Genomic DNA, 24,484 nt, shown 5'->3' on the forward strand with positions numbered 1-24,484 from the left:
AATTGTTGTTAAAAGTGTTCTTAATGACACCATCAATAACTAGACAGATCAAAAGCATGACCAACACTGAAAATGGCTTTAAAAACCATGATTCACCAAGAAACGTTTTGTACAGCTATGACAACCATGAAGCTCCCTTTCCTGAAGAGGCGTGGCTTTGCCGTTGACCCAACGCTCAAAGAGAGACTCTGGCTCAACGTCCACTGGCCAAAAAGACTGCCAACGCAGCTTGTTTCCAGCTGCTTCAGGTACGCCCGTTCGTGTCCTGCATGGCTTAAGCAGACAATTGCGTCTGAACTATTTGCTTGTCAGTGTTTTGCAAATAGTTGGGAGTGCAAAGCTTCGTCAAGGGGGCACGGGTTCCTTTGATTTCGTGAAAACTTTTTTTATTTCCCAGAACATATGCAATTGCGCCTCCACCACACTGATTTGTTTACATTTAGCCTCCACACAGTTTTTATAGCCCAAAGTATAAGCATTGAATATGAAGTGTAGACATGAAGTTGAGCAGACCCTCAGTCGACTCCATGAAAAAGATATTAAGCACAGATGTGGAGACAGGTAAAGAAAGACAGGGTTAAGAGACAAATGAAAGTCTCCTTCCGAAAGCTAAGACGAGGAAGTTTGACGGAGTGTAAGTAGCACTTCACTGCAACTAAGGGGAGACGATCGAAGAGCAGCGTGCTTGCTATGTTAAAAATCTTTGCAACGAAGAGCACAAAGCAGAATAAATTAAGCTGTCATTTAGAGACATTTCAACCCATTAATGCTGACAAGACGCTTGAGTTTGTAGTTTTTTTCCCAGCAAAAATGTGCCGAATGGCGTACATTTGGCATGAACGGAGGTGACGTGTTGCCACCAGTATCGAGCAATCATTGTTTGGTCCCCACCAATATTATGTGATCACTTGAAAAAAAAGATGCATTTGTTCTTGAAGTGGGTGCGAAATAATTTATTTCGAGGGTGGCGTGGTAGAAAATAATTAAGAAGCACCGGCTTATGTGCAGTGGCGAGTTGGTGATTTGGGACCTGACCCGGACGGGCAAGCAGAAGTGGACGCTCTTTGGCTCATCGAGCGAGGGCCAAAACCACAGCAGGATTGTGTTCAACACTGCCGCCTTCACAACGCCTGACGGCCGCGAGCTTCTCATCAGCACGTCTTTAGACAGAGAGGTTGGCTTCTGTTTTAAGTTTCCTTGAGGCAACTTGTTTGAAAACCTGGCCCTTTTTGAAAAAAAAAATGCGTGGATTGATAAACATTGTAAACACACATCTTTCGGGCTTCTGATAGAAAGCAATGTCAGGTAAAAGTGAACTAACACAGGAGTCGTGAACCTATGGCTTGCCAACCATATATTGCTCTTTTCGTGAGTACATCTGGCTTGAAAAATAAAATGGGACATGCGCGACTATTTACCGTAATGATGCATGCAGAGCATACAAGACCCTGACGGCCCATTGGGTTTGGCCCAGTATATATAGGGGACAGTCTTGACCAACAGGCCCTGTATTGGCTGTAAATTGCTAAAGAATCCTTTATATGGAAGCTTTTTAAACAATCTGTTTATAGTTAAGACACTTTATCATGAAAAGCCTTACAACAATAAACATCCAAAAAACGTCAGCAAATTTGATGGGGTGAGCTGTATGAATCGGCGGTGCTATAAACACTGCGCGCACATTCTTTCTCCTTGCCCAGTACCGTCTGTACTGAAGGTTAACACTTTGGTATCCTCATTGGCAGTGTTTTCTGACATTACTATGCTCGCACCTTTCATAGATTTGATCAAATCTTCAAAGATCACACAGTGAAATAAATTGCGCTGATGAATCAGCTTTTGTCTGGAGAGCGGGTTTGGCGGTTTTGTTAAATTTTGTCTTTGAATATATGGTGTGGTTCTTTATTAAAAAAACTTAAAATATATATTTTTTAAAAGCTCTTTAGGTGAAAAGGGTTCCCGACGCCTGAATTCTGACATCGGAGCTTTATTTTGAGGCACAAGTGGTGGCACACTTTTAAATTCATTTAGCATTAGCAAAGGAATGAGAATGGTTAATCATGCAAAACAATTATTTTGTTTAGTGTTTATACTTGCATACAATTTAGTGGCCTCATTTACTGAACTTGGGCTGTTGGTTTATGTACGCTGAAAACAAAATTAACACAAGGGGTTGTAAGACAAGCAGAGCCACCCAAGTTAGGTTGCTGCTGGTCGCCGTGCTTCTGCTCCCCGTTCAGTCAATCGGCACAGTCCTGATTGTGGTTGAGATGGAGGACATCTCATTTTATTATGATTCAATAGGAAAAGTAAAAAACATGATTGCGAAATACGAAAATGGTGTACAAGTATCTGCCATTAAAGTGTGGCTTAAAAGTACAGCTCTTAAAAATTGTTTGTTTTAACTGGTATATCAATCTTTATTATCCACACATTTAAAAATGTATCGTTGCTTGGATACAAAAATTATTTATATTTTTGATGCGCATTTCTCCCAGTACAGGGGTCGGGAACCTTTTTGACTCAAAGAGCCATAAAAGCAAAAAATATTAATTTTATTTTGGGAAAGAGCCACACCATATATTATGAGACAAATTTACAAAATTGCTAAACCCGCACCCCAGACAAAAGCTCAGTCTTCAGCACATTTATTTTTGATGATTTGATAAAAAATATGAAAAGAGAATAATGCCAGAGCCCCTGTCCCAAAATCAACAAACATGCCACTTTAAACTTGTCTCTTTCTTGCAATTACTCAAGATCGGTTAAACTCCTTTTGACCCTTTTTTTTCATACATATTGGTTTCAAAACCAGTTGCAAGCAGTTATTGTGTAAAAACGTCACAACATTCTGCAAATAGGGAGCCTGATGAGCTCACTTTTGGCGCAGATGGCGTAGGGCGAGAGATGGGAGGGAGTGCTTGCGCTTTTTGCATGGCTCCACCCATCCCTCCCACTCACCCAATCAAAAGACTAAGTTCTCTTCCGGTGTTTTGGCGTATTTACAGTGTGTTCTGTGGATTCATCATAAGGTATCTGAACACTGAACACAGATTATATAGTGAACTTTTATATAAAGGATTCTTTAGCGTTGTACAGCCAAAACGAGTTTTTTCCCCCCTTTTTTGTGTGACACCTTGACTGTAAATTGTAGTGAAAAACGTGCCCTATATATACTGCGAAGTAACATTGGCTACTTAGCTTTGGATTGGATTTGCGTGTACCTGAATAGGATGAATAACTCAAGTTTCGAACAAGATAGAGATATTTTGCATGCAATCAAATTTGTCTCTGAGCCATAGATATTCATAGAAAGAGCCATATATGGCTCGCGAGCCATAGGTTCCCGACCCCTGCCCTAGTATGTGCTATTTTAAAACAATTTTAGGGGGTCAGCTTAACTTTGTTTCAGGTTTATATGCCAGAATAAATACTAGTTTGTATTCCAGCCCAACATGAAGTAAATTTAATTTAGAGCCATATGATAAACTTTACGAACGGTATCTAGCTTAATGCAACATATAATTTAAAAAACTGTGAAGAAGCTAACAAAACCTCCAAAAATGGTTCATATATTTTTTTCTTTACTCAACTGTGTTGTGATGTGTGGCACAGGTTAAATGCTGGGACCTGGCTGACCTGGACTGCCTCTGGACCCTGCCTACCATGGGCGGCTTCATTTATAGCCTGGCCTTCTCACCCGTGGCCACCGGCTCCCTGGCACTGGGCGTGGGTGACAATATGATCCGAGTGTGGAACACACTGGCCACTCAGAACCATTATGATGCCCGCTGCTTCTGGCAAGGCATCAAGTCAAAAGTAACGGCGGTAAGGGTTCCCCCTCACTGCATGTTTCTTTAATGCTTTTGGAAAACTGGTCAAGAAAGGTGTGGGTGTGAGGACATCAGAACTGTTAGTGTTTTTCAATCCTTTGATCTATAGTATTTGCTTAGAGTTACAAGACATAAAAACGTTCTTTTTTGGAGTGTCTATATTCTCGTTATATTAATGTATTTTTTTAGTACATAGTATAGTATAATCTGCAAACCTTTACCCATTGTATAACTCAGTTTGGGTGAGCTTTATTAAACCCGGGCGTGTGCAACATCACCTCACACACACCACACCACAACACAGTCGCTGCATTATACCATGCACAAAGTGGGGGTTTCCACTCCTAACCCCTCCTCAAAGAAAGAAAAGGTTAAAAAATAGTTACTTATTTTTAATCTGTAATTAGAGATGTGCATTATACTCAAATACTTGTGATGTAATACTTTTAAATACTTAAAAAGCCAACATATTTTTGCTTACATTTGCATTTACAGTATGTAATTGCAGCTTTTTGATAGCCCTTACTGGTATTGCAAGAACAATAACTAAAAAAGGCTGGTTTCTGCACTGATAGATGGTATCGGTTTTCACCCATTTTTGTGCTTTTTAAAACATCATGCAAACCAGAATCAGGATATTAGTGTTTTGTGTGATTTTTGGATGGATTTGTGTGTGCAGGTCATAAAAAGTTTAGTTGGTGGTACCCTGACCAGTTTTTCAGACAATTGTTGTTTGTAAGAAAAAAAAAATAATTCATAGTACAAAATTTGATGGTGGGCAGCAATTGGTACACAGGCCATAGTCTGGAAACTAGATATTTGCAAATATTTTTAACGTAATTGCAAAGAAGAAGGATAAACCAAAAGGGATTTTGGTTGAATGTGTCCTCTTTTTGACTGTTTTTTTTCAGCTGTCATGGCATCCTAAACGAGAGGGAACCTTGTCATTTGGTACAGATGACGGCAAAGTGGGGATCTACGAAGTCTTCTCCAGCAAGTGCGGTTATAAAATATGATTTGCATGCTTTACGTATAGTACAGTTTAGGGCTGCACGATTAACCAAATTATAATCGATATTGCTATGTTACATAGCGTGATTATATAATTGCAAGACACTGCCCTTTTTCAAGGATTTTTGGACAGCAACCCTAACAAAGCTCCCAAAGAGGGTGCTTTACTTAAGTTTACCCCCTTAACATTAAAATGTAAAATTTGCCCAATCTCCTAATCCAAGACATACCCAAAGTACCGTATTTTCCGCACTATAAGGCGCACCGGGTTATAGGGCGCACCCCGAAAAAATAGTTTTTGGTCCTATATTTGACATACATAAGACGCACTGGATTATAAGGCGCTACAATGGGAACGTCGACAAAACAGTCAGATAGTTCAGTCAAACTTATTACCCCCTTAACATTCCGAAAGCTTGCAAAGACGCAAATACGTGTCGAGAACACGTGCGGATGCGGTGTCCGTACGATGTCACTCAAATGCATCGTTCCATCATTCGGAAGGTTAAAGTCTTGGGATTCAAGAAATGCCAACCATTCCTTAGTTTCTATTTTCACTCGCAACTTTACTGTGCATATGACAATAAACACTTGGAATTGAGTTTAATTTAAAAATAGACACTCCATTCCATCCATTATCTGCACCGCTTATCACAGAAACATCGAGTTCAGTCTGAAACAAGATACAGGGAAAATATATAGCCGAAGTAGCTCACCGAAGTCGTTGTGTTCAATAATAATGTGCAGCCATGGTCCTCTTATATCCGTTGGTTTAGTAAATCCAGGAGAATAAAATATTTACAAATACAGAATAGTAAAAAAATGCTTTCTGTATGCCGTCAACCATGTGCTATACGCATTCATTTTTTTCGGCCAATTGCAGGCTTTGTTTTGCCGCTTCAGCCATTGCCAGCCTGTAAATGATAAAAAGGATCCGCCCCTTGACCTCCGAATAACTTTAGCCAATAGTGATCGATTCAACTGATGATTGACACATCTTTTTAGGCCAATTGCAGGCTTTGTTTTACAGCTTAAGCCAATGCCAGCCTGTAAATGATAAAAAGGATCCGCCTCTTGACCTCCGAATAATATTAGGCAATAGTGATCGATTCAACTGATGATTGACACATCTTTTTCGGCCAATTGCAGGCTTTGTTTTACAGCTTAAGCCAATGCCAGCCTGTAAATGATAAAAAGGGATCCGCCTCTTGACCTCCGAATAATTTTAGCCAATAGTGATCGATTCAACTGATGATTGACACATCTTTTTCGGCCAATTGCAGGCTTTGTTTTACAGCTTAAGCCAATGCCAGCCTGTAATGATTAAAAAGGATCCGCCCCGTGACCTCCGAATAACTTTAGCCAATAGTGATCGATTCAAAAGATGATTGTTACATTGGTTAGCCAATGAAACGCCGGTAAATAAATCCCAGCATGCACCGCGGACTACTTCCCGTTCGGGGGAAAATCTAGTCGGCGGCTGCAAGATAGTTGGAAGACTTTGCGATTTCATATTGATCCATAAATAAGGCGCACTGTATTATAAGGCGCATGGTCAGCTTTTGAAAAAAATTAAGACTTTTAGGTGCGCCTTATAGTGCGGAAAATACGGTAAATTGAATCTAAGTTAAAACACACAGAAATAGAAGCATTTATTCAGTTTTTTTTTAATTTGCAATCACAACCGATGCCAATGAGTGTAGCATGGGCATTGTGGGTGGAAAACAGCTGGGACAATAGTTAGTATATGAAGCCTTACATGGCCCCAGGTCAAAGTTTATCAAATGCAAAAATATATGTATTAGTGTTTTACACATTTTCCTGAGGGTCTGTCCAAGTGTTCCCAAAAGTGGCCATTTGGAAAATCCAAAAGGACCGGTGACATCATACAGACACGTCTTCTCACCAGTCTAACAGCCCGCCGGGTTAAAGCATATGACTAGTATTAACCCTTTGATGCATAAATGGGATTAAACGTGACCACATGGGTTGTTGGTCTTTAAAATAGAATTTGTAATATTTTCAGGTCACAGGTATTCCTCATAAATTCTGTTTTTGACCTGATGCCGTTAGTGCAGAAAAAAATAAAAGAACAATTTTTTTTTCCACTTTCGTGGAAGTGTATTAGGTCCTGTATTCAAGGATTAAGTAGTAAAATGAAAGCTACCACAGAAAATGCAGATTATTTTTTTTTCTTTTTTTTGATGAATGCACTTTTCTTCGTTATTGTAATACTGGTCTGCTGAATCGCAATTGTTTTTTTTTCTCCCCAAAATCGTGCAGCCTTGGTACAGTTGATATTGACGTTGTCGTCTCCTCGCAGGCCGCCTCAGATCTCAAGCTCCTACCACAAAAAGACGGTGTACTCTCTGTCCTGGGGACCACCACTCCCCCCGATGTCATTTGGTATGTGCACCTTCTCCGCTTTGACCCAGCAACACCACAATAACAAACGTGGTCAGCAGAAGGAGCAGAAATCTTGACTTTTCTATTCGAGCCTCCAATCTTGTAATTGACTGTGTAATTGAACGAACCCGGTTCATTTAAGCGACGTGGGGGCAGATGGCGTTTTAATGAGTCCATCCGTCAAGGCCTCGCTCCAAGGCCCTTATTGTTGCCATGCCGACCATCTGCTGATGGCCTTTAATGGGACAAAAGAAGACTTTAATGTCAGCACAGGTCATTTGTCTTATTAAGGGTGTTAGTTTCTTTCATTTTTTTAAAACACCTGCTTGCTGAGCAGACACTTCAAAACATCTGCTCCTTCGATCTCGTTTTCACTTTTGCTGCAGCCATCAGTTTTCTCTGCCCAGCTAATTAGCTCCAGTAGTTACTTAACTTGAAATTTTTCTCAACATTTTTTTCAGTTTTTAAGGTCTGACTGTGCTTACAGTTTGAGGTTTACCTAACAAAAGAACACAAAATAAAAGTAGTTACCAGTACTTGGGGTGGTTTGTAAAAATTCTAATGGAAGTCATCTGGTGTTATTGCCAGTGCTTCTCAATTATTTTCTGTCATCCCCCCTCCTTGCAAGAAGAAATCCTCTTGCGGAACCTAAACATTTTTGACTGACCTTGTCAAACCTTATGATACTGAAAAGTGAAATAACACAAAATCACAGAATAATTATGCATTCAAACTGATCACCAATGTTAACTCAAGAGCACAATAAAAAAAATGCAAAACAGTAATATATAATATATTTAATGCATTTCTTTTTGCTGTCAAAGATGATATGAATGAATCAGTACATTTTGTATTACACACCTTTTTGATGTAGGAGCCACAAAGTAGGGATCGACCGCTATTGGTTTTTAGGGCCGATACTGATAGCGATTTTTAGGAATAAGAGGCGTCCGATAACCGATATTTGGAGCCGATATTCGTTTGCTGTAAAAGCTTAAAAATCAGCGTAAGACATTTTTAATACGAATTGTTTTTGTTATAAATTCAAAAAATAATAATTATAATTTCAACACAACTAACATGACAAATCTTTTACTTAATCCAAAAAGTAACAGTGCAGGAAATAAAATTAGGTCAAGCAGCAACTCTTATACGCTACCATCAAGATCTGCCTGAAACTTTTTACAGTAAATTCAAATTTCAACACAACTAAAAGACTAATCTTTTTTGGGAGATAGAAAGAGGGAAGGGGCGAAGAGAGTGAGAGGATAACTGCGCTTCAAAGCAAAGCTCTCGCTTGCTTCTCATACCCAGTTTTAAATATATTTTATCGGACGATTGAATTATTAAAAAAGAAGTTAGTGATATCCAACAAATTCCCAAGTTTGGGTACCAATAGTAGGTTTGAGCTTGGCATTAGTGGGCATCAAATCATAAAACAAGTCTCACGTGAAATATGGGAAAGGCACCCCCAATACCCTTTACGTGCTGCTTTATTTGATTCGATCTTTATTTTTTTAAGTGATCCCATAGTGTTGGTGGGGACAAAACAATCATTGCTCGATAGTGGTAACATGTCACCTGCATTCATGTCACATCTTCACCCTTTTTTCGGCATGCTGACAAAGCGTATTGGCGTGATTGGAGTGGATTGTCTTAAAGACACTTTTTTTATTTGGCTTCATTCTGTACGCTGCCAACATTTTTAACGTGGAGCCATTGTGATCGCAGGGAAGCTAAGCGCTATATCTGCTTTTTCAAACTTCTGCGGGGTAAATGTTTGTTTGTCTCTTGACCCTGTCTCTCACTGTCTCCTCATCTGTGTTATTTTCTTTTTCCACCGGGTCACTTGAGTCTGTTACTGATTCTCAAGTGTATTGGAGGTGCAATTGCATTTAATTTTGAGGAAGATTTTTCCTATTTTAAATTTCTCAGGGTCATATGCGCCATGCGTCATGTTTATTTCACAGTTCTTGTATTTTTGCTTATTTTTTAAAATCAATGTTATATTTTTCAATTAAATGATTTTTTTTTTCCAACTCTGGGAGGCGCTAAATAATGCGCACTATCTCTTCAAGTATTTAAACAAGACATCTGTAAACATACAAAATAAGAATGCTGTCCTATACTGTTCTGCAAACACTTTTAAACAGCTTTGTTTTTTTCTTTACAATCTAATGTTTTATTTTCAAACAAAATGTCCTATTTCAGGAAGACATGCCCTGAATAACATAAAACATTTTTTAAGGATTGTTTATCACAATATTATCCATTTTAAGGGCCATTTTAATAAATACGTTTATATTAAAAGATATTTTTAAAAAAAGTTATTCCTTAAATCCTTCTTCAACCAGCCCCTTCTTCGTGTCCTTCCTCTGAACGTCGTACTTCATGCAGTCAATTATGACTCTCTCCACTTACTCTTCCCTCTGACATTGCTCACATAATCCAGGGACTATTTTCTTTTAAATAATTATTATTTATGAGTTTCAATGTTTTGTTCAAGGCAGTGTATCTAATTAAGGTGCAGCAGCTGAGAGCAAGGCATCCTTCAGCCTGTACAGCTGCGGAGGCGAGGGCGTCATCCTGCAACATGACCTGTGCAACCTGAGCGGCGACGCCTGCGACATCGACAAACTCATCCGGCAAAGCAACAACATCAAGGTAGGAAGTATTTGAATTACTCTGGCCTGATTTTTTATTTGCAATCACAGCCGATGCGGATAATTGTAGCATGGGCATCTTGGCTGGGACAATAGCATTAAGTCTTACCTGGTCCCAGGTTAAATTTATGTTAAATTTGTCTTTATTCTCACTGATCGTAAACATTGTTTGGAGCTGTGGTCAGCAATAGCCCGGCCGCAGACCTATACTGGGCCGTGGCTTGTTTCGTTCCGGGCCACACAGAAAGAAAAACTAATGTTTTCATTTTCGCTTATACCGAACTTATTCACGTATACTACAGCTGCACGATTTTTGGGGGGAACAAACAGCATTGCAATTTCGATGCGATTTTCAATATTAAAAGATAAGTGCATTTTCTGTGCTAGTTTTTGCATGACCCACCAGTAGATACACTCTTCCATGAGTGGAGTTGAAAATTAGAGGAAATAACAATGCTAATGGATTCATTTCATAAACATGTTTTATGAGGAATACCTGGAATATGACAAGATTCCAACTTCTTTTTTCTCATGAGAGATTCTAAAAATAACAACCTATGGGGTCCCACGTATGTATCCAAGGAATAATACTAGTGACATGCCTTAACCTTTAACATTTCATAACCAAAGTGCCATGTTGGTTTCCAATCACTACCGATTTTTAAGTGCATTAGAAATAAAGAAGGCAAGACAGAGAAAGAAAAACGGTAGGAAATAAGACTAACCGATGAACCCATGCACTACACATCTTAGTAGCGTATTTATGAAGGACAAAGATATGAATGTTTTTTTCTTTCATACAACTTCACTGTAATTGGCATGCTTTTTGTTTTTGTTACAGCACAAGCTATCTCCTCACACCGACCTCAGCTGGAAGCCGGACGGCAAAGTGGTTGCTATAGGCAACGAGGATGGGTAAAACGATAAACATGGCTTTCGAACTAGGGCTGCATATACCAAATTTTTTAAGTCGACTAAACTCAGACTATTGAAATGATTAATCAGATAATTATTAATGTGTTCTTTAATTCAGCATGAAGTTAATATAATGATGTGGAAAATTATTATGGAACATACTGCAGATTCATAAAAAAGTAAACAAAACTACACTATTTAAAACCAATTAATCACATTGCTCGCTCAGTAGCAACTCAAATACATTATTAAACCTCTTGTCCAATTGTAGGAACAAGCAAATAAATATTAAATACAACTCCAGTATTTTTTTAATCCCTGTAGAATAAGAACAGGCTCATTAGCAGAAAAAGCACAGCAAATAAAACGATTATTATGCGCATGTTGAAAGTACATTTAATAGTAAAACGTCTGTGGCAAAAGAACTTTACTATTCTCTACAGTTTTAAATCAAACAGTTTTGAACATTTGATGTTTGTGGTTCAGCCTGCATGCATTTAGTTTCAAATGCGTATGTTGGGCACATTCTGGCAGAGGACACAAGTTCTCTTTACATGTTCCTGCGTCACCGATCTACCTCTATGATACGCAAGGTCTGCTTTTCAAACTTTGCAAGTAATCTTTTTATCTACCATATGCAGGCTAAAATTCTACAAAACTTTCGAAGTTTTGCTACGCATAGTTCAGTGGTTCTCTAATAATGTGTGGGGCGAGGCTCCTCTAAGGGCGACAAGTTTGACTTTTATTTTTCACTGTCCTGAAATAAAGTGCAATGCATCTCCACTACTTTAGGGGGCAGCAGCGCTCTTATTGGCCTAGTGTTACATGATGCTAAAGCATCCGCGCTTTGCACATACATAGCCAAGAGAGTGAGTATGAAGTTTGGACTCAGTGTTGCAAACCCTCCAGTGACCCCATGAAAAAGCATTTAACAAGAATGAGAAGACAGGCGGAGAGAGACGGGCATACAGTGAAAGTGTCCTGAAAGCTAAGACGAGGAAGTTAAACAAAGCATTTGTAGCAATGTGCCTAATTGAGAACACTGTGTTAAGAAAAAGGAAAATAGCAGTGTGCCTATTTTTTTCAATGTTTGCAGTGGACCACAAGACGTCAAATAAATGAAGCTGTGAATTGGGGACATTACAAGAAAATCACGCGTGACAAATATTATTTGAGAAGCACTGGCGTAGTTGACGTTGACCCCTCCATTTCTGTGTATTTATGTTTGGCTCGAGACAAAACACAGAGGCTATTGGCAATTGCGCATTCGCAACTCTGAGATACTATTAATGTAGAGATGCCTCTGTTGAAAACACTTGTCTGGCGCTACAAGTCAACTAGGAAATTAATTGTTGACTTTTTCTATTAACGATTTTTGTTATGTTTTGTTTTAAATTGTATTACCGGTACAGAATATCATTGCACGTGTTATTTTCACACTAAACCGCGAAAGGGCACTCTGGGCCTGTGTTGATAATTTCAATCTGTCGTGTTGTGGGGGGACAATTTTCAAACCGGAAGGAGGAAGCTGCTTATCATGTTTCTCCCGAATTGGAGGAGTTATTTACCTGTAAAAGTGACACAGAGGGTGACAATTTCATTGGATTTAGTGATTTTGACTGAAATTCATAGTTTGGTGACCATTTTTATTCTTGATATACTGTACAAGAAGCCTGTTGTGCTCCAATCGATTTTTTTTTTTAATTCCCTTTCACGATTACGTTTGATTTATTGTTGGTTTACTGCAAATAAATTTCCCCCCAAAATGCGACTTAAACCTCAGGTGTGACTTTAATGTGTTTATTCCTCTTGAACTATGCATTTTTTGGCTGGTGCGACTTATACTCCTTAGCGACTTATAGTTTGTAGAATACGGTACTCGTTGCAGCACTACTTCTGATAAGGGGAAATGTCGTCCTTCACCTCTTCGTGTCTCCTTAGGTGCGTAGATGTCTACCAGGCGCCTTCGCTGAAACTGCTGTGCAGCGTCCAGCAGCACCACAAAGTCATCAACGCCCTGCGATGGCACCCTGAAGAAGACGCACCTGCTGAGCTCCACGGTCTGCTGGCCTCAGGCTCCTGCAACGCCATCGTCTTTGTGCACGACCTCCGCCAGGTTGTAGGTAATAAAAATTCAATGTCTCTGTTAGGGTTAGGGTTACTTGACCCACATTGGTTCTTTAGGGCTGAACCAATACCGATTATTAGCATTAGGATTAGGCAATAACCGAGCGAGGAGTGAGAGGAGGAGTAGAAGCGAGTCTCATGCAACAGAACCTAAATAATTGGTCCGTCAAATAAATAGAAATGTTGATACTGATATCCGTCAAATTCTCAAATATTGTTGCCGATAATCGGCCTGCCCGATAATCGGTCGACATCTGGTCTATGAAAATTTATAAAAAGAAGGAATTAAGTTTGTGAAATATGTTCCACTCAGAGAATCCCCCTGAGAGCCCGTTGTTGATGACAGAGCCATATCGCAGGTTGTCCGGCCACACGGCCAAAATCACTGGTCTTGCTTGGAGTCCGCACCACAGCGCCAGATTGGTGAGCGCTTCATATGATGGAACAGCGCAGGTAAGCCAGCCCAGCTTTTCTTGTGTCAGCTTTTAGTTAAATTTCATAATCCAGAGAAGAAAACCACTCTTTCTAAGACGAATATTTCTTCCCAAAGGGAAAGACTGTGCCACTTTTTGATGTGGAAAAAACAGTTTTTAGCAATAACATACCTGCCAAGTACTACGGTTTTGCCGTAATGAGTACGGTTTTCTTGAACCCTCTACGGTGTTATGGTTGGATCACAAAAACTACGGGTTTTCCCTTAAAAAAATGTAAAAAATAAAATCGTAAAAACATTCCACCGCAAAATGGAGACGAAGTACCATTTCAAACAAAAGTCTATTGGCGCTGCCAGAATCAACTTCTTGCCCTGAAGAATTCTCGCGCCGGCTTGATGAGGGTGCCCTATCGTGGCTCCAGTGCCGGAGCTAAGGCTAAGCGGCTAGAAGCGTTATAAGTCTTGGTGCCGTCCGTAATCATGGTAAATGTGCACTCTATACCAAATAAGACAGATGAACGGGCTGTGCTGGTGAAATACAAAGCGCACAGGAAGTGCAGTTTGCTGTGTTTTACGGAAACGTGGCTCACGTCTAGCATCCCGGAAGGCTAACGTGTAGCTACCTGGAGCAACCGGTAGCTACCGGAGCTAACCTCCTTGGTAGGGGGGAGAGGAGGTGGACTTGCTAACACGAGGTGGTGTATGCCTGGGCACAAAGATTTAAAAATATATATAATATAATATTTAATTATATATAAATATGTAAATAAAATTAAATGTTTTGTTTCTTATTGTATCAAATATTGAAAAGAAAACTATGAGGGTTTTCTATGACTTTGTTATATTAAATACATTATTGAGATTTAAAGAACTCTTTCCTTCCTGCAAAGACTACATTTGCATCCACAATTCTAGTTTTTCCTGCAGAACAAAATCCTTGATGCTAGCTTCTTTGTAGAAAATTACTCTGATTTTGAATGTAGAAGAAAATTCAGAGACGTTGCTCATCTTCAATGTTTAAAAGGACAATGTTACTTTTCAGCGTGATCAACGACAATGCTATTTTTTCTACGTAGAAGAAGACGACAGCAATTTTTGGCGTAGAAGAAGCCGACCCTTGGTTTTCCACCAAAATTCAACGATTGTAGTCGGGCTGCAACTAACGATCATTTTCATAATCAATAAATCGGCCAATTACTTTTTTGATTATTCGACAAATTAGATTTCGTAACCCCTTGCGTTCTGACTGCTTGCCGGTGGGCCACTGAACTTTTGATAAACAAATGCGTGTTTGTACGATGTCACCAGTCACTGAAATACGTCATATCATTGGAAAGCTTAAACTCTTGGTATTTAAGATATGATGACCATTTCAAAATGTACTCATCACAGAAACATTTACAATCAAACACACAAACCGAAAACTATAAAGCCGGTGTAACTCACCATTACGCCCCTTTGCCGTCTCCAATTTCTTCCAATGTCCGCAAAAATGGCTTCGTTGCATCAAGGGCAAGCCATAAAATCGAATTGTGTTAAATGTTTTCTTCAAAACACACAATAATGCCGACAGATAAATAGAAATCCGCCAGAAACATTTCTACTTTGTTGGACCTTGCTTCTCAAAATATGTTAGTTCCAAAATTACCCTTTGAAAATAAACACTTGTAAAATTATTCCCAAAATGATAGTTATCTCTTCCCTTTCGGTTGACAACGTTCTCTGCCAAAAGCAGGCTTTTTTTCACGGTTCACAGCCAACATTAGACTATACGGGCCTATTTGATAAAATGAATTATCCCCTTCAATAGGTCCGAACATCTTCAGCCAGTAGTAACCAAATCGAATTATGATTGACACATTAATGTAATGTTCAATTAAAAACGTTTAAAAATAGGTAGGATAACTTTTTTATGAAAACGGTCGTGGCGCCATCTGCCATCTGCGCCAAAGTGGTACTACAACTCTCAGCGTCACAAATGAATTGTGTGCACTCTTATTTGCGTTGATTTAACATACTTTTTGGCTCATAAAGAACTTGATACAACAAATCGTTGTTTTAATTAGTTGCCAACACTTTTAGTAATGGATTTTGATAAATATTATAGATTTGTTGTTGTGGATTTCAGTTTATGGCATTAAAGAAGAATACCTGTTGAGAAAAAAGTGCAATTTATTATTGATAATTTTGTAAATAAAAATGTCAAATTAGATTTGATGCAGTTAATCATTTATGGTAACTCTTTTTGTTTTGAACCATTTTTGTTTTTTATTTCATGTGTTTATTTACAAAAGGCTATTATTTTCTCAAATATTTGTAATCGTTGTGTGGCTTTCAGGTGTGGGATGTGCAGCAGGAGGCAGCGCTCTCCAACTATCGCGGCCACACCAGCCCCCTACTGAGCGTGGAATGGTCTCCTGTGGACCCAGATGTTATCTGGACCGGGGGGAAGGACTTCACTGTCCAGGAATGGAGAGTCTCCAAACAAGAATTTTCAAAGCCACCGAAAGGTGACACGCCACTCGCCCACAGTCAAACCAAGGAAACCAATGGTCCTCAATGTTTCGTTCTCAGGGAAGAAAATGGTGGACCTTAAGGAGAAGGCAAAGCAGAAGAAAAAGAGCAAAAAGGCAATGGGAGCATTGCCCCCAGAAGTCAATAGCAAGAACTGGCGCGAGATTATTGTGGAGACCAATAGACAAGACGTCTCGGACGAAGCTGAAGACGAGGAGTTGGGCCACGTTATGATGCCACCGCCTCCAACAGGTGACTTGAACCTCCTCTCCTCTCTTGCCAACTTTAACATCAACATTTGTGTGAAACGTTCTTTAGGAGCCTTAGAAATGCAAACAAAAACTTCAACTACAATCAAGAGCAAAGACAAGCAAGGTAAGTTTGAGTACCGTATTTTCCGTGCTAAAAGTTCCAGTTGTTTTCATAGGGTGGCTTGGGGATAGGACTTATATGTGAAATTATTAACACATTATTGCCTGGTATATTATTTTCACACTAAACCGCAAGAGGGAACTCTAGGCCTGACTTCATAATTTCAATCTTACTTCTACGGCAGAGGTAACTGGTGACACGATTAGGCTGTAGAGACTGAAGTGTGGGCATCACAGCTAAAAGGTGACGTGCGGGGGTGTATATACTGCAGAGCGTAATGTTCAATTCTGATTTTTGGGTGAAATACGATGTTTTGGGAGATTGTTGACATTTCCAACCAAATGTGACTTGTATGCAATCTCCTGTGACTTCTATGCGTCTCCTGTGTGAACGTGAAAAGAGGACATCTATGTCCATTAGTGGCAGAAGTACTCATGGATGCTAACGCCGTAGCGTATTGTGCTACCCGAGGCTATACGAAATTGTTCCTCTAAATATTAATAAAACCTAAAACTTCATTTTCCCTCTATTGAATGCTTTCCGAGTTTCCGTCTACCATGGTGTGTTTTTTTCTCCACGTTATACGGAAGAACATGGGAACTAAGCAGCCGTGAGAGAATTAATAATTCAAATCAAATTCATTTGTAAAGGATTTTTTAAGCAAAAAGCTCCACTCAAAGTGCTGTATAAAATCATCAAGCATACAACAAGACAGCAATACTCTTTTTGGGAAGACCAGAGAGCATGGCATTACAATAATCTAAACGATAATACAGTATATAAAACCATGCATCCGTACTTCCATGTTTGCCTGAGAGATAAATGGGCGGACTCTGGCTGTATTCTTGAGATGAAAAAAAAAAGTTATATTTTTGATGTGTGGAATGAAATTTAGCTCTGAGTTGAAAATAACGCCCACCCTTTTTAATGCAATCTCAAGGCTCTAACATCTTGGGTTTTTTTTTTTTTTGGTAAAAGTTTTTCTCTCTGACTTTCTGGACCAATGAGTAAAATCTCTGTTTTGTCCTGGTTGAGATGTAGGAAGTTCTCTGCCGTCCATGACTTGATATCTAAAATGCAGTTTAAAAGGGACACAAAAATATGTTGTGAATTTTTTGGCTTGTGCGATTTATACACTAGAGCGGTTTTTAGTATAGTAAATGGACGCCATCATGAGTGTGGGGTTGTGTTTATCGATGTCTGTTTCAGACTGGACTGCAGCCAAGAAGAAAAAATCCCGCTCCATCCTGCCACTGAGCACATCCATGGATCATCGCCCCAAAGAAAGTCTACTCCAGGATTGCCTCACCCTGTCTTCCATCACGCACGCTCAGGGTAATGTTTTTTATTGTAATGTGCGTGCTTATTCCAGTTTGGAATGCTGGGTGATGATAGTCACTTGGCCAAGCAGGTTACAATTCCAAAAAAATCCCTGTCTTCAAATTAACAAGTAGTTTCTTTTTGATAGTCTGTAAAATGTTTTTCCTCTTTCCCTCCATGTAGGCCTTCATGAAAGCAGTGAAATTAAAATGGAACAATTATGCCTACAGTTGTAAAACGAGAATTTTTGCTAATTTTCTTACATTTTCTAGTACCAAAATAGTAAATGAATTGTAAATAATATTTGTCAGCTTTATCAAAGAGCGGAATGGGAATAATTTTATTTACCTAATTGATTTAATCTCCCAATTTATGAGTAACATAACTGAGTTAAAGCTGTCAAAGTCCCATAACTCTTAATGTGAGACGAAATCTGGGTTTACTTTTGAATTGACTCTTAGAATGAATCAAAGATATGTTAAAGCTATACTGTTTTATCCTCTGAATGAATGATTTAAAAATGATTCAACTCCTGTGTTAAAGCATTAAATGGACAGAAACGTCAGATTAGCTTAAAATATTTAACTCATTGCTAAAGCCTTTTGAAAGCACAGCAATATTTTTTTTCTTGGATTAGTTAATCAAAATAATATTAGTGGAGTCATAGTTCTCTTTTAGCCTCTGAAAAAAAGCTGTCAAACTTCCTTAACTTTTAATGTGAGACGAAATCTGGGTTTTTACTTTTGAGACAACTCTTTATGATACATTAACTCTTGAGTTAAAACAAAGAGTTGTTGAAGCTATAATGTTTTATCCTCAGAATGACTGATTCAACTCCTATGTTAAAGCTTTTAAACGTATTTAACGCTTGAGATAAATCGTATAAGCAAATTTGATGTTTCTGTTCTGTTAAAGCTTGAACTCATAGCTAAGGCGTTTTGAGCGCACCAAAATATTTTAGGCAACATATTAATCGATGATTAAAATGATTGGACGGTCATAGTAAATTTTTCACCTGTGACTTAAGGCTGTCAAACTCTCTTTAATCATAATGTGACACATTAAATCTGGGTATACTCTTGAGTCAACTGTTTATTGCATGCATTAACTCTTGATCTGAAGAAAGTGAATGAATAAATGGTACAAAACTGCTTTAGCTTCTGGGTTAAATACTTTAAACGTATTCAACACTTGAGTTTAATCCTTTAATCTACTTCGAAGTTTCTTCAGTTAGCACACTAACTCAGAGGTGTCATTTTAGCTTGGGGGCCAAATGGTAGAAAAAAACACTCCCACGGGGCCGAAGTAGTAAAGAATGGCTTAAAAACTGCCTTAGCTGTAGGGCAGGGGATCTTTTGGAGGCTCACAATCGAAATATGATTCAGTGGTGTAATATTTAATCATAAAACATTTATTGAGGTTTTTTTCCTCCCATTTCTCCATTTTATTATTATTTACTGGTATTTAAAATGTTGTAGTTTTTTATTAACTGTGCATTTGTAAAGAAATAAAAAAAAACACTTGAATTCATTTCCTCTAACGTTAATATACTAAACCAATGGAAAATTAAAGGTCACAAAATATCACCCAACGTTTGAGTGCAAATAAGTTAATGTTTGTTATATTTTTTTATCAAGTTACTAATCGATTATTTCTAATCCAGTTGTTACGAGTTGAATCCCTGAACCACTAGGGTCGTAGCAGCTCCATTTCCTGTGGTGTGTCTTGGTTAAGTACAGCCTGGTGGCACCTACCCCTCTCCAGGCCAACATATGTTTCCACCTGGTCTCGAACCGGGTACTGGGAATAATGAGTGAAGTTTAATAAGCAAATTTTGAATTTTGGAAAAACATTCGATTGTATTGCTTTAAAAAGCACGTCCGTGAACGCTCGTGAGCACGTTTGACACCCCTGCTTCAACTCGTAGTGAAAGCGTTTGAGAACACTAAAATGATTAGTTAATTGTCCACAATTTTGACTCAGTCCTACTTTTGACACATTAGCCCCCCTTGCTGATTGCATTGCCGGCGAAGGCGAACACCTCCACTTGGGGCTCTTTTCCGACCGAGCCGCCCTACATCGAATGTTTCGCATTGAAGGTAAGTTTTAGATTTACTTCCTGTGTGATCCTTTGTTTGCAGCAACATTTTGGTTTCATGATTTTTGAAAAAAAATAAAATAAAAATGCTGTTTCATGTTTTTATAATTGTTATTGCAACTGTAATATGTTTATTGCCAAGAAATACATAGTGGTCAAGCTCAGGGATGGATACAATAACAGTATAAGTATAACTTGTTTTTTACACAGTGACTCTGAATGTTAGCAACAGCTTATTTCAAAAGATATTTTGTTTACAAACACAAACATCTATACTATATGAAGTTAATACTATTATTATAACAGTAATTATATAAAATATTATTATCACTCTCCAACCTAATTAATACACTTTGTATAAGTTTGCAGATAGATTTTTTACAAATAAATCAGTGTAAGAAAAAGTTGCAAACATGAAAAGCTGCTACATAAAATCACCCTCCTTTTGACTCATCAGATATTATTGGGGTGCCCTTTACAATCCGGTACGCCTTGCAGAAAATACGGTATTTTTTTTTCCGCCCAGAGGAGGGTCACTTGGAAGCCGGCCACGTGGACTCTGCCGTCTACCTCCGGCTGTGGAGCGGCGACCTGGAAGGGGCACTGCAGCTGGCGGCAGAGAGAGGAGAGCTGAGTGACCAATTGGTGGCCGTGGCGCCCATGGGTAAGCTCTGCCGCTAGCACTAGAGCAATGCAATGTCTGACTCTGAGGAGTCTTGCGGGCTTTGCAGCGGGCTATAGTGTGTGGCGCGACACTGTGGAGCGCTACGTCAAGCAGCTGAGTCTGCAGGAGCAGCATGTGAAGGCAGCCGCTCATCTGCTCTCCATCCACAAAGTCTATGAGGCCGTGCAACTGTTGCGCTCCAACAAGCTCTACAGGTACTTTTTGTGCTGGTAACTACGATATTTTCTGGACTATAAATCGCACCGCAGTATAAGTCGCACTAGCCAAAAAATGCATCATTAAGAAGGAAAAAACAGACAGTGCTGTATAAAATAATAGCAGCCCAATGTGACTAACCAGAATATCCCTGTTTTTTTTTTGTATTGGTACATGTAAAACAAGTTACCAGTAGGTGCAGTAGATTCTCAGAAAACAAACAAGACCCAGCATTCATAATAGGTACGCTCTGAAAGCTTTGCAATTTGGCAAGTAGGTATAGCAGTTTGGCAACCAATCTCTGAATTGTGGGGAATTGAAAAAAAAAAAAAAAAAATCAAAAACAGGTGTGAATCGGGTGGTGCCTGTTTAAGGATGATGAAGCCAGCACAGGTTAAACATGCATTTGAGGTAAATGTGTCATTCAAGACACTGCTCCAAAAAACAGCATTCTCTGATTAAAAAATTGATTGGAAAGGGAAGAACCTTTAAAGAGGTGCAAAAGAAAATGTTGGCTGTTCAGCTAAAATGATCTCCAATGCCTTAAAATGGGTAGGAAAATCAGACACGTGGAAAAAAAACTGAAGACAACTATTAAAATGGACTGGAGAATAATACAATAATAGGAAAGGCTCAGCTCCCAGATGATCAAAAAAAAGGCATGTGTAGAAGAAGTTACCGTACGCCAAAGAACACATCAGCTGGCCTAAAGAAAAATGGAAGAACATTTTGTGGACTGATGAAAGTAAAATTGTCCTTTTTGGGTCCAGAGGCCACCAACCATTTGTGAAACGACCCCCAAACGCTGAATTAAACCTTAGTACACATTGAAGACAGTGAAGTATGGTGGTGCAAGTATGATGGTCTGGGCATGTTTCTCCTACTTTGGTATTGGGCCCATTTATCTCGAACCAGCGATCAAGTCGCGTTTTCTGGGGGAAGTTATTTGCGGCGTATATCCGTCTCCAGGCCAACAAATATTTCCACTGGGTTTCGAACCGGGTACCTTTCTCGTGTTAGACGTATGTGCTAACCACTGCACAAAAACAGGAAATATACAAATAATTACATGTGATCATTATTTTTTGATACTTATATGATTACATTTTATTGTTCCAATTTTTTCTTTGTGCTTTGAATATTTTTTACATCACTTTTTTAGTTCATTTCCTGTTCCTCTCTTCTTGTAAACGGTGTTCTGGATTCATAATTTTTTTTTTTTGTTCAAATAAATTGTCCTCTGTTTTCAGGGAGGCGATCGCCTTGGCAAAAGCACGGCTTCCTGCCGAAGATCCCGTCCTGGAAGAACTCTACACCAACTGGGCAGTCACGCTGGAAAAAGACGGGCATTACTCTGCCGCCGCAAAATGGTAAATTGTCTAATTTCCAATAATTTCAGGTCAAACGCTTTCTGTTTTGTTAAAATATGTGCATATTAAACTTAAATTTCCCACCAATTCGACCTGTTTCCAGTTACATTGCGGCAGGGGCCAATTTCGAGGCTGCCAAGGCGATCGCTCGCAAGAACGACGTGGCCTCGCTGAGGACGGCGGCCAGTTTGGCCAGTGCGACTGGTGAGGTGGCTCTTGCCCAGTCACTGGCTCTGCGGTGTGCCAAGGATTTGGCCGCGGCGCGGGACTGGTTGGCCGCGCAGGAGGTCCTCGCTGCCCACCAGGGTCTGCTGGTCAGTGCCTGCATGATTTTAATATAATTAAACTAATAACTTCAGCGTCAGTATTAATGTTCCCCATACCATAGGGGAAGGGGTCGGGAACCTTTTTGACCCAAAGATAAATGCAAGATATTTGTATTTATTTCAGATTGTTTTGGGATATAGCAGCCACTCCATAGATTTTAAGTCAAAATTCAGCAAAACCGCCAAACTGGCTCTCCAGACAAAAGCTATTTTTAGTGCATTTTTGTCATTGTGTGACGTTAGTTGATTTCATAAATTTTATAAAATAATAATAATGCAGGAGTCTTTGCCCCATAACAACAATTATACTACTTTTGTCTTGTCTCCCTCCCTAAGTTCATTGTGGTTGTTTTTTGTAAATACAGTGGGACCTCAGTTTTTGCGGTTAATGGGGACCAAAACCACCCGCAAAAAGTGAAAATCTGCGAAGTAGCGACGCCCCTTCAAAAAGAAAAGAAAAAAAATTATTAATTATTAATTATTATTTTTTAGACCCGGTTAATAGGGACCAAAACCACCCATCTCATTATCTGCACCGCTTATCCTTATTAGGGTCGCGGGGGGGCTGGAGCCCATCCCAGCCATCTCCGGGCAGTGGGCAGGGGACACCCTGAACTGGTTGCCAGCCAATCGCAGCTGCAAATCACATTAGTTCTCGCAGCTAGCTGTACTCTTCATCGACGCACGAGCAGAGTGATCCACCGCTAAGAGTCGTACAGCTGGGCGATTTTACGTCCGCCCGGGACGATCGGAGACAAATTCACGACAGGGTTTATACTTGCGCCGCACCGTGGGTGCCGTTCAGTCACTTCCGCGAGCGAGCCCCTAACCCGCGGCGCGGGTACTTTCGGGCGCGATACGCACGACACCGCGACAAGCCGAGCGGGTCAGGCGCTCGATGGCTCTGGCCGACGGACGGGCGGCCGCAGGGGAAAGGGGTAGCTGGGGGGGACCTGTGGGGTTAGGGGGTGCAGTGAAGTGGAAGCCGCACCGAAACCGCGCGCCAGAAAACGAGAACGGCGCGCAGTGCTAGGGTCGTCAGCCGAGGGGGATTCCACAGTTACGGGGTTTTTTCTTGTTTTTTTTCTATTTTTTTTGGTACAGGCTACGAAGCTCTGAAGCCGCGAACGTCGAAGCGCAAAGTAGCGAGGTCCCACTGTAATGGTTTTAAAACAAGGTGCAAGCAGAGTTCTTTTGTAACAATGACACAAATATCTGCAGACAAAAAGTTCATGGATGTAGTTCCATTCTATGCAGCGGGCGCGTGCGTGAGAGAGGGAGAGGAGCGTGCTGTGTGTGCAGAGATCTGCCCACCCAATCAAATTGATCTGTGTGCTTGGCTGGCGTTTTCGAGTGAAAACATTTGTTCTGTGGGTTTTTTATCATACATAATTTGATGAGCTTCCATATGAAGGATTCCTAAGCGATGTACAGACAAAATCGGGTCTGTTGGTGTGGCAACTTGACTGTGAACCACAGGTGTCAAACAGGCGGCCCGCGGGCCAGATCAGGCCCGCCAAGTGATTGAATCCGGCCCGCGAGACAACACTCAGAGAAGCGCAAGGGAAAAACAAGCTGCAGGTTGAAATATGTCAACTTGATGTTGCCAAAGCCAGGTGCCTCTCACAAAGACACAGTACTTACTGTATTTATTTCTTTCTCTCTCTTTCTCTTTTCCACCCCTTTTCTCCCACTCTGCATCCATCTCTTTCTCTCTCTGTGTCTTTTGACCTCCTTTGCTCCAACCTTTTTTTGTTTTCTCTCTTTTCTTTCTCTCTTCATACCCTTCACACTTTTTCTTTTCTCTCCTACTGTCTTTCTATTTCTCTTTGGATTTCTTTCCCTCCCTTTCTTTTCCCTCTCTCATGACTTTTTAACTTTTGTTTCTCACGCTCTCTCCCTCACTTTGTTTCTTTGTCCCACCCTCTCTCCTTTTCCCTCCCTCTTTCTCTTATTTCTTTATCTCTTTTTCTTTCTCTTTAATCTGCTAGTCCGGCCCCCGACAGAATGTTTGTTCTATCGCGTGGCCCCAAAGTTAAAATTAGTTTGACACCCCTGCTGTAAACTGTAGTTGAGATTGTGCCCGTTATATACCAAACCGAACCAACTTTCAATAAGTGTTGATTTAGTTATGTGCGCACTGAAATCGGCTTCGCACTCCTCAAAATTGGAATGCTACAGAAGAACATTTTTACAAGTAGCATTTGGTCAGTAGC

At 39.9% G+C, this 24,484-nt stretch overlaps 1 protein-coding gene across 1 annotated transcript in view; it reads left to right on the top strand.

Moving 5' to 3' along the window:
* Window positions 1-24,484, top strand: part of gemin5 (gem (nuclear organelle) associated protein 5) — a 40,843-nt gene that overhangs the window by 9,962 nt on the left and 6,397 nt on the right. Inside the window, exons 6-23 of the mRNA XM_088320441.1 lie at window positions 116-248; window positions 1,009-1,174; window positions 3,616-3,828; window positions 4,745-4,830; window positions 7,168-7,250; window positions 9,775-9,914; window positions 10,755-10,828; window positions 12,770-12,951; window positions 13,269-13,408; window positions 15,727-15,898; window positions 15,963-16,154; window positions 16,221-16,277; window positions 17,484-17,609; window positions 19,598-19,693; window positions 20,219-20,356; window positions 20,424-20,571; window positions 21,823-21,942; window positions 22,046-22,256. Of these exons, the coding sequence (XP_088176567.1) occupies window positions 116-248; window positions 1,009-1,174; window positions 3,616-3,828; window positions 4,745-4,830; window positions 7,168-7,250; window positions 9,775-9,914; window positions 10,755-10,828; window positions 12,770-12,951; window positions 13,269-13,408; window positions 15,727-15,898; window positions 15,963-16,154; window positions 16,221-16,277; window positions 17,484-17,609; window positions 19,598-19,693; window positions 20,219-20,356; window positions 20,424-20,571; window positions 21,823-21,942; window positions 22,046-22,256 (2,477 nt within the window). The remainder of the gene's footprint in view (window positions 1-115; window positions 249-1,008; window positions 1,175-3,615; window positions 3,829-4,744; window positions 4,831-7,167; window positions 7,251-9,774; window positions 9,915-10,754; window positions 10,829-12,769; window positions 12,952-13,268; window positions 13,409-15,726; window positions 15,899-15,962; window positions 16,155-16,220; window positions 16,278-17,483; window positions 17,610-19,597; window positions 19,694-20,218; window positions 20,357-20,423; window positions 20,572-21,822; window positions 21,943-22,045; window positions 22,257-24,484) is intronic.

The sequence above is a fragment of the Urocampus carinirostris genome, chromosome 17 (assembly GCF_059441175.1).
Source record: "Urocampus carinirostris isolate Australia breed hairy pipefish chromosome 17, RoL_Ucar_1.0, whole genome shotgun sequence".
NCBI lineage: Eukaryota > Metazoa > Chordata > Actinopteri > Syngnathiformes > Syngnathidae > Urocampus > Urocampus carinirostris.